Genomic DNA, 10,000 nt, shown 5'->3' with positions numbered 1-10,000 from the left:
GGATCCGAGTGTTTTATCCAATTCCCAAAATGCACCACCTCATGCCATATCTTCTGGACACTAAACACAGATGTGTTGACCAACCGACACACATCCGCCTCTGTGAAGTTCTGACACCAGTCATCAAAAGACATCCTGAAGAATGAATATTGACAGTTGAAGCAGAATAATTACAATACATGAAGACTGATATCTTGTGCTGGTCCTTTTAGGTTGAGAGAATTTTCTAAGAAACTAGAAATAATTACCAGAATTCTCCATCGTCCTCCACAGTGATTCCCAGATTTTTCCTCTCCATATTCCCGATCTTCTGCCATTCATCTGAGCTACAGTGAGAAGGGAAGATCATCTCAGACCCTTCATGAAAACAACAAACAGTGAACTAAAGAGAAACTTTTCACTCCTTTTCACTCTCACTTGTCGCTCCAGGCTCCAATCCACTCATGTTTTCCCCAGGGGTTCCTCATGCGGACGAGAGGGATGGTCTCGTTCTTAAAGTAGGCTGTCAGGCCGTGTCCTAGACGTACCTTCTTTACTGCTGTCACAGAGTATGCGTGACCTTTGACCAGACCGTTTGCCAAACGCAGCTCCCGCTCGTGTGGAGATGCCTGACAGGAAACAGGAACACGGACTTCGGAGACTCCACATATACAACAAGTTTGTAACAGTTACAATCACCATCAGGATCTTATATCAAATAGAGGTAGCAGTCGATGCATTATAACCTGTAGCTATAAAAACAGGTATAAGGAACCTCCACATTAGTGTTGGACTGAGTGTTGAGTACGGATTAGCTGTCTAAAGTCATAATGAGATCGAGAGATAGTTACTGACCGCGATGGAGCAGCTGATGATGCCTCCCTGTTGGTACACATCGAGCAGGTCTGAGAACAGTTTGTCCTTGGCTTTGGGGTCAGTGCGATAGTTTCCTGCTTCCAGACTAATGGGTTCATTTACAGTGCCGCTGAAATCCACCACAGCGTCTCCTGTGTTCCCTCCACTGAGTGATTCATAACAGCCTGACAATCTACAAACACATCATCAGGTTAGCTATAACAACATGACACAGTGTTTATTATTGGCAAACACTTGTGGAACACTTACAACTGACTCAGTATAACTGACTCAGTATAACTGACTCAGTGTAACTGACTCAGTGTAACAGACTCAGTAGAACAGACTCAGTGTAACAGACTCAGTGTAACTGACTCAGTATAACAGACTCAGTGTAACTGACTCGGTATAACAGACTCGGTATAACAGACTCAGTATAACAGACTCAGTATAACTGACTCAGTGTAACTGACTCAGTGTAACAGACTCAGTATAACAGACTCAGTATAACAGACTCAGTATAACAGACTCAGTATAACAGACTCAGTATAACAGACTCAGTATAACAGTATAACTGACTCAGTATAACTGACTCGGTATAACAGACTCGGTATAACTGACTCGGTATAACAGACTCGGTATAACAGACTCAGTATAACAGACTCAGTATAACAGTATAACTGACTCGGTATAACAGACTCAGTATAACAGACTCAGTATAACAGACTCAGTATAACAGTATAACTGACTCGGTATAACAGACTCAGTGTAACTGACTCAGTATAACAGACTCAGTATAACAGTATAACTGACTCGGTATAACAGACTCAGTATAACAGACTCAGTATAACTGAGTCAGTTAGACTCAGTGTAACTGACTCAGTATAACTGACTCAGTATAACAGTATACACCCCTGTGGAACTCCTCATTGATGCATAATATAAAACCAAACCTGTGATAAACACAACAGTTGAGTTACAACTGACTCGTCACCATGTAGGCAGATACAGTTATACTGCCTCCAGTCTCTAAACCCCATCATTCTAATTACTGTACGTTCAGCAGCAGCAGCAGCACACACACACACACACACACCCCCCCCATGACATTTACTTGGCGTATGCCTTCTCCAGCAGAGCGCTCCAGAACTCATTCTTGGATTTTGAGTGGCAGTAAATCAGTCGGCCGTTTATGGTGGGCAAACGGTCATCTACAACCACTTCTGTCCACTCCCCAAAAATCCAGAAATTGAAGTGGAATATTCCTGCATAGCGGTCTGGATGCTTGGGATCCCATTCCTGCTCTTTCCAGTTAGGAATCACCTGGTGACCAGAGAATCATGCTGTATTAACACTGGAAAAGTGTGGCACAATGTCCAGATGAAACCACAAGCCAGCTCACTGAGAAGGACCTGGTAGCAGATCACCAAGTCCAGGTTGATGTTCTGAGCGTTCTGCTACCACATCCCCCAGCAGGAAATCAGCAGGAACACGAATTATTTTAATTATAAGCATAAAAAAAACATAAAGAAGCAGCAGGAAACAGGATTACTGTTTGCTCTCACACACACACACACACACACACACACACACACACACACACACACACACACACACACACACACACACACACACACACACACACACACACACACATCCTGGGAACACTGCAGTAAAGATTTCTCTAAGATATGATCTATTTACAGAACTACTACTGTACCATTTCAGAGAGATTAAACACAAGTTTGCTCAAGCTCTATTTCTGTCCAGATACCAAGAGGTTATGATTTGTACAGAGTTCAGAGTTTTTGTGTGACATCAAGAAAAAAAGTCAATGTTAGATGTTGATCGTTCCCAAAAGGGTAAATTGTAGAAAATGAGCTGTAACGTTACACAGAACAGATAACACCAAAGATATTACATTCTTCCTTCCACATCACCCTGAGCTCTAACAGAATGCTAAGCAGAACATCAATCTTCACTCCTACAGCAGACACTTTATAATAGATCACATAAATGAGCTCTTTACAGACTCCCTAGTGCAGCGAGACTGGGAGAAAAACACCACGCCTGGACGTCCTCGGGGCAAACGCAGCTCCCAGCCAATAGGAACTCATAAACTTGCAAATTGCTATTGTGCTACTGCGAGAGGAACTGGGCTGCCTCGCATAATGTGATCCAGACGTATACCCCATGGACTTTGGGGAAAAACAGTTCTTCAGCCAGAAATGATATTCACTCATTCCAGTACAGATAAGATGTAATGTTCATACTGACCTTCTGCCATAGATCTGGTTTAAGAGCCAAACAGGAACAAGCTGCAACAAACCAGCAGTTTCCCACTTCACCCTGATTCAGGTCATGAGAACTGATGCCTTCTACAAAAAGATGTGGGTTCTCATTGATCTCCTAAAGACAGAGAAGAGCTTTCAGTTCAGTTTAAACACTCACATTACACATGATGTCATAATCTTTCTCTAAGTCTGTAGTAGTTATACAAGGTGTCATAGAGTCAGAAAACATCCACGATTCTGTGTGAGACACTGAACACCTCCACAAAGCTGAGAGATGCCGTGCTAAAGAAGCTAATGTCTCACTGAACACTCTGATGGTCTTCATACTGAACACTCTGATGGTCTTCACACTGAACTCTCTGATGGTCTTCATACTGAACACTCTGATGGTCTTCATACTGAACACTCTGATGGTCTTCACACTGAACTCTCTGATGGTCTTCACACTGAACACTCTGATGGTCTTCATACTGAACACTCTGATGGTCTTCACACTGAACTCTCTGATGGTCTTCACACTGAACACTCTGATGGTCTTCACACTGAACACTCTGATGGTCTTCACACTGAACACTCTGATGGTCTTCACACTGAACTCTCTGATGGTCTTCACACTGAACACTCTGATGGTCTTCACACTGAACACTCTGATGGTCTTCACATTGAACACTCTGATGACTGGCCTTGTTAATTTTAATGGTCTTCATGAGTAAACTGCTGATGTTTAGATTCGAGCTGCTGACGGTTTCAGCACCATTTCAGACCAAACCCCAGACGCTGGTCCCATAAATGGTCCCTGTTTTCTTTTCATGAATTGCGGTCATGCTGGTGATTAAATGATTGGACGTGTTTCATGCCTCTCATTAGGTGTGATTATATTCTCCTGCTCTGCTCCACATTTCCTCATCAGCCTGAGGAACAAAAACAAGAACAAGGAAATATGTTCCAAAGCTCTGGGTCAGAGGAGTTACTGAGCTCCATAATAAAGGCTTTAGTGCTGAGGTAAAACGATCTTATGAGGATTTCAGGAAAGATTTCTATCTGGGGTTAAAGAAGGTACGTGAGATCAAATTGCATATAACTTCAGCAATCAAGTGGCAGACAACCAGACACACACACACACACACACACACACACACACACACACACACACACACACACACCCACACACACACACACACACACACACACACACACACACACACACACACACACACACACACACACACACACCCACACACACACACACACACACACACACACACACACACACACACACACACACACACACACACACACACCCACACACACACACACAGAACTTATTATTTTTACATTAGAATCTATTAATAGTTACATCTAGTTACAGCAGCTCTAGTTACAACTGGTTCCCTCACCAGTATTAGAGTGAGAACATTAATATAAGCAGAAGTGCAGCTGCACCACAGAGTCAGTGTTACAGAACTAATCACCACCTGACCACCAATCAGAGTCCTGAGCTGCTCAGTGTCTCACCCCTGGCCGTTTCCACTCCACTCTCCCAGGCAGAGGGTTTCTGTAGAACAGCGAGGTGTTGTTGCAGGGAAACTCCGAATCCTCAAACAGCTTCTTATTCTCCTGACATTCCTTCTTCAGGACGTCGTAGCGTTGGTTCTTATACCGTTTTGGGGACGAGAACATGACGCTCACTAAAATAAAACACACGTTTGCTAAGAGCAGGTTAGACAGGCACAGACTAGCATTTAAGTAGCTAACAGAAATCTAATTAACAGGCTAACAAGCTAAATATCACAAACCCACAGACACTGTCTCACCTTGTACTGTCTCTCTCTCTCTCTCTCTCTCTCTCTCTCTCTCTCTCTCTCTCTCCACTGAAACAAAACTTTTTTTATTAACACTTTTATCTCAAAGGAAAAAGATCAGAACACACACACACACATACACACACACACACACACACACACACGTAATTGCTTAAAGAATGTAACTACGGTGAGCTGTGTAAAACTCCCTGATGTATTTGCTGACTCACTCACTCACACACACACACACACACACACACACACACACACACACACACACACACACACACACACACACACACACACACACACACACACACCTAAAACAGGTCCCAGCCACGCCCTTTCACTCATGCTATCTTCTTAGAGAAGTGACGTCATGAAGACAAATAGAAGCATGGGGGGGGGGGGTGCGCTGTCTAATGCGTACAGGTTTTTACATCTAACAGGTTCTTCATCTTTGTAAACACACACAAACACACACATGCACACACATATTGGCATGCACACACACACACACACACACACACACACACACACACACACACACACACACACACACACACACACACGTGCACACACACACAAACATGCACACACAAACAAGCACATACATACAGGCACATGCACACACACAAACACACACACGCACACACATATTGGCATGCACACACACACACATACACACGTGCACACACACAGAGACATGCACACACAAACACACACAAACAAGCACATACATACAGGCACGCACACACACACACACACACACACAAACAAACACACAAAGACGCTCACACACACAAACATGCACACACGCACACAGAGGCATACACACACAGGCACATACACAGGCACAGAGACACACACACACACACACACACACACACACACAAATATGCACGCACACACCCCTCAAAACAAAGCAAGTTTCTACAAGAAGCTCACACACTGATGCATTCTTTTCTCTCTCTAGAACTTTGATAAGTGTTTTAGTGATCTCTTTAGTGATCTCTTTAGTGATCTCTTTAGTGATCTCTTTAGTGATCTCTGCACTACTGTAAAGATGTAGTACTGTAAACTACCTTTAAAAATCACTGAATAATGATTTTACACACACACACACACACACACACACACACACACACACACACACACACACACACACAGAGAATAAGAAATAGACTTACCTGTGTATAAATAATAAACTTCACGTGTCTTTACTGTGTGTTCATTTTCAGACTGGTTTTAAGATTTCTATCTTCAACAACTACACACATACAGGCACCGCCCCAACACCAACACCAACACCAACACACACACACACACACACACACACACACACACACACACACACACACACTGAAAGAAACATTTTCCATTTTTTTCCAGAACTTTTCCAATCATTTAGTGAATATAAACGGGATTTGAGTGTTATTTAGGAGGAGCTTCAGCAGTTTATCAGTATAGAAACCCCCCCCCTCTCTCGCTCTCTTTCTCTCTCTCCATACTACAATTCAGTAAATATCATCACTGAACTACTACACATCTATAACGCACATCATCAGGAAACCAGCTTTTATTCATGAATTATTGTCCTTTGTGTGTGTGTTTTGTGTGCCTGTCTTTGTGTCTGTGTGTATATATGTGTCTGTCTGTGTGTATGTGTCTGTGTGTATGTGTCTGTCTGTGTGCTTATATGTGTGTGTGTGTGTGTGTGTGTGTGTGTGTGTGTGTGTGTGTGTGTGTGTGTCTGTCAGTGTGTATGTGCCTGTGTGTCTGTGTCTGTCTGTGTGCTTATATATGTGTGTGTGTGTGTGTGTGTGTGTGTGTGTGTGTGTGTGTGTCTGTCAGTGTGTATGTGCCTGTGTGTCTGTGTCTGTCTGTGTGTATGTGTGCTTATGTGTGTGTGTGTGTGTGTGTGTGTGTGTGTGTGTGTGTGTGTGTGTGTGTGTGTGTCTGTCAGTGTGTATGTGCCTGTGTGTCTGTGTCTGTCTGTGTGTATGTGTGCTTATGTGTGTGTGTGTGTGTGTGTGTGTGTGTGTGTATGTGTCTGTCAGTGTGTATGTGCCTGTGTGTCTGTGTCTGTCTGTGTGTGAGTGCCTGTCTGTGTATGTGTGCCTCTGTGTGTGTGTCGGCATGTGTGTGCATGTGCCTGTCTGTTTGTGTGTGTGTCTGTCTGTGTGTATCTGTGTGTTTGAACTCCCACACTGCCTGATCTTCAGCTCAGCACGATGATCCTCTGGGCTCAGGTGAAATGAACAGGTGAGCAGATCAGATTAACATGTTGCTCATATAAATTGTAACCGCTAGGGGGCGACAAACTACAATAAATAACAGTCTCCTCTCTCACACACTCTCTCTCTCTCTCTCTCTCTCTCTCTCTCTCACACACACACACACACACACACACACACACACACACACACACACACACACACACGGAACTGAAAAGGGAACTCATCACTTAGAGCAGTCAGACATGCCAGGCATATTTCTAGAATATTTTTTATAACTTATTTTGTAACTTAGATTATATTTGTTGATGCATTGATGAAATTATATATTTAATTTATATGTTTATATGTTTATTTATATCCTATAAACATACATTTTCTCCTGTTAATCCTATGAAAGAGGAGGATTTTACTCAGGGTTCATGCCTCATTCACACTCATGAGTGTTTAGTGTAAGTGAAACAGGACACCTGTCTCTCCGGTGACTCTTATTTATAATTAATTCTTATAATTGATGTGTAATTATTTTTCAGGAGTCATAACTGACTCTGGAGCAAATGACTGAGCTGCCCATGTTACCATGGCAACCACCATTCTGCTTGGGGGATAAATAGTAATGTGGGATGGTTTGAAAATTTTTGATATTTTAAATCTTTCACGGTCGGTCTGTCTGTCTGTCTGTCTGTCTGTCCGTCTGTCCCTCCTTTGTGTCCCACATGCACTTTGTCCTTCTCTAAGTCTTGCACTGTCTTTCTTTCTTTGATGGAACAGACTTCAGTTGTTTTTGGAAAAAAAAAAAACCCCAGCCACTAAATCTCTCTCTCTCACACTCACACACACACACACACACACACACACACACACACACACACACACAAACACACAGGAAGTGTGTTTCAGTACAAGTAAGATGCCTTTTATTTGGTTACTGTTGAAGCCCAGACCTTTATTCTTTGTGTGGTTTTAAAATCTTTTCCAGTTAAACAAAAACAAATCCATTTCTTCTGCATCTTTGTGAATCAGCGACACTCCTGGAATCCCTGCCAGTGACTGACACACACACACACACATACACACACACAAATCATTGTTAATACTAACTGCCCCTTCATTAGAGTGACGCCCCTTCCGAGGCTCACAGTAAGAAGACAAGAGAGTGAAATAAAAACAACCCCAGGGATCCCTTCCACTCTGTTCAGCTCCTGTATGACCTACATGAGTATTAGAAATTATTTTTTGTGACATTAAAACAGAAGTTTTTTTTACCTCAGTGTACAAGATTTAGTTTTTTTTTTGATGGGTGTGGATGCTGATTGGTGCATTGCTGTGATTTAAAAGTGAATGTGTCGTATAGTTTATTTCAATAAATTACTACTGGAACAAAACACTTCAGATCTGAAGCGACTCTCTGTTCTGAAACAGATTTCCAATCACCATAGATGCTGTCACAGAGGTAACACTGTAAATGGCCTCGTTGGTCAGTAGACACGTAAAATGATAAGCTAATGATAAAAAATGAAATATGAATAACATCTCATTTTTATTGAAAAAGTTGATACACAGAATGACATCACCGAAACAAGCCACGATGACACAGCAGGAAATACATCATTATCATCATCATCATCATTATGAGAGGAAGTCCAAAATTCATCCCCAAATTAAAGTGTGTGTGTGTGTGTGTGTGTGTGTGTGTGTGTGTGTGAGGATGAGAAGAAAAATCTGCACTGTGTGAAGAGTTCACCTAAAATACTACAGACCACCTTCCGAAAGAGAGAGAGAGAGAGAGAGAGAGAGGGAGAGGACTGGGAGTGAGATAAATAGAGTGAGACAAAGAAAGACAAACGGTGAGAAATCTAGAGAGAGACAAATAAAAACGGTGAGTAAAATGTATATAGAGGAAGAGAGTGAGAGAGAAACAGATATAGTGCGAGACAGTTGGAGAGTAAGATTTTGATTCATTTATAAAATCAGCAGACAGAAAAAAGGCACCACAGGAGGTGAGACACGTTCACACGGTAATGTTAATGAGAATAATTAGGTGTGTGTCGAGTAATCGCTTCCACATCAGTGTAACAGAAATCTGTTGTATGATGTCACAATTAAACCGCTGATGAAATTAAGCTCTGAAAATTATGGTGACAAACGTCACACATCGAATACCAACCATATTGAAACAGGAAGTGGTTATGACATCATACCATTAAATTTTTAAATGTGTAAGTGTATGTATGTATGTATGTGTGTGTGTGTGTGTGTGTGTGTGTGTGTGTGTTTTCACCAAGCATGAAATCAGTCTGTTAAGAGAGACGATCCGTTACTGCTGACTGATTTATACGCGAGACTGAGCTTAAGGTTCATAACTTCAGATAAAAAGATAAATAATTATAAAAATGAATAACAATCAGCAGAAATAATGATGAGTGTTGTATTATTTTATGAGAAAGAAGTGATTAGATCAGATTAGTGTCAGACTTCTGAATCAAATTAAATCTATTTTTACGATTTAGACAACATGATTATTATCATCAGCAAAGAAATGTAGACATTCCCATTTTTCTCCATCAGAGAAACACACCACCATGCATTAGAGAAAAAAAACATATTTTATCCCAAATGTTTTCAGTTTCAGAGAAAGTATTTTTTCAGTTTTATGCGAGTTCCTAACCCTAGAGTGAGACTCATGCCGATATGTACACTGCCACCAGAATGTAAAAAAAAAAAAATCCTTCAATCCTTTACTTTGGCATTCTTCTGAAAATTCTCTCAACCAGGCTTTCAGTTCTTCACCACAAATCCCTCATTCAAGAAATGAAAAAAAGAAATTGTATAC

The 10,000-nt window shown here is 41.7% G+C and overlaps 2 protein-coding genes across 7 annotated transcripts in view; both read right to left on the bottom strand.

Moving 5' to 3' along the window:
- Positions 1–6,261, bottom strand: part of LOC113646856 (calpain-5-like) — an 11,937-nt gene extending 5,676 nt beyond the window's left edge. The window contains exons 1-9 of one of the 3 annotated variants that reach the window (XM_047809605.1): positions 6,121–6,232; positions 4,943–4,999; positions 4,644–4,816; positions 3,112–3,243; positions 1,949–2,157; positions 835–1,027; positions 418–608; positions 249–326; positions 1–135 (exon numbers count right to left, since the gene is read on the bottom strand). The exon at positions 1–135 is cut by the window's left edge and continues 61 nt beyond it. In XM_047809605.1, the coding sequence (XP_047665561.1) occupies positions 1–135; positions 249–326; positions 418–608; positions 835–1,027; positions 1,949–2,157; positions 3,112–3,243; positions 4,644–4,808 (1,103 nt within the window). In that variant the 5' untranslated portion in view covers positions 4,809–4,816; positions 4,943–4,999; positions 6,121–6,232. Of the gene's footprint in view, positions 136–248; positions 327–417; positions 609–834; positions 1,028–1,948; positions 2,158–3,111; positions 3,244–4,643; positions 4,817–4,942; positions 5,000–6,120 lie in introns of all 3 variants that reach the window. The other 2 variants (XM_047809603.1, XM_047809604.1) reach the window with 2 other exon arrangements.
- A 2,422-nt stretch (positions 6,262–8,683) lies between these two features.
- LOC113646850 (neuronal migration protein doublecortin) overlaps positions 8,684–10,000 on the bottom strand; it is a 21,443-nt gene continuing 20,126 nt past the window's right edge. For all 4 annotated transcript variants that reach the window (XM_047809316.1, XM_047809314.1, XM_047809318.1 and 1 more), the window contains one exon: positions 8,684–10,000. This exon is cut by the window's right edge. The gene's annotated coding sequence lies outside the window, so the exon portion shown is untranslated.

This window comes from Tachysurus fulvidraco, chromosome 26 (genome assembly GCF_022655615.1).
Source record: "Tachysurus fulvidraco isolate hzauxx_2018 chromosome 26, HZAU_PFXX_2.0, whole genome shotgun sequence".
Classification (NCBI taxonomy): domain Eukaryota; kingdom Metazoa; phylum Chordata; class Actinopteri; order Siluriformes; family Bagridae; genus Tachysurus; species Tachysurus fulvidraco.
The sequence above is the reverse complement of the archived record's forward strand: the minus strand, read 5'-3'. Positions and strand labels throughout refer to the sequence as shown.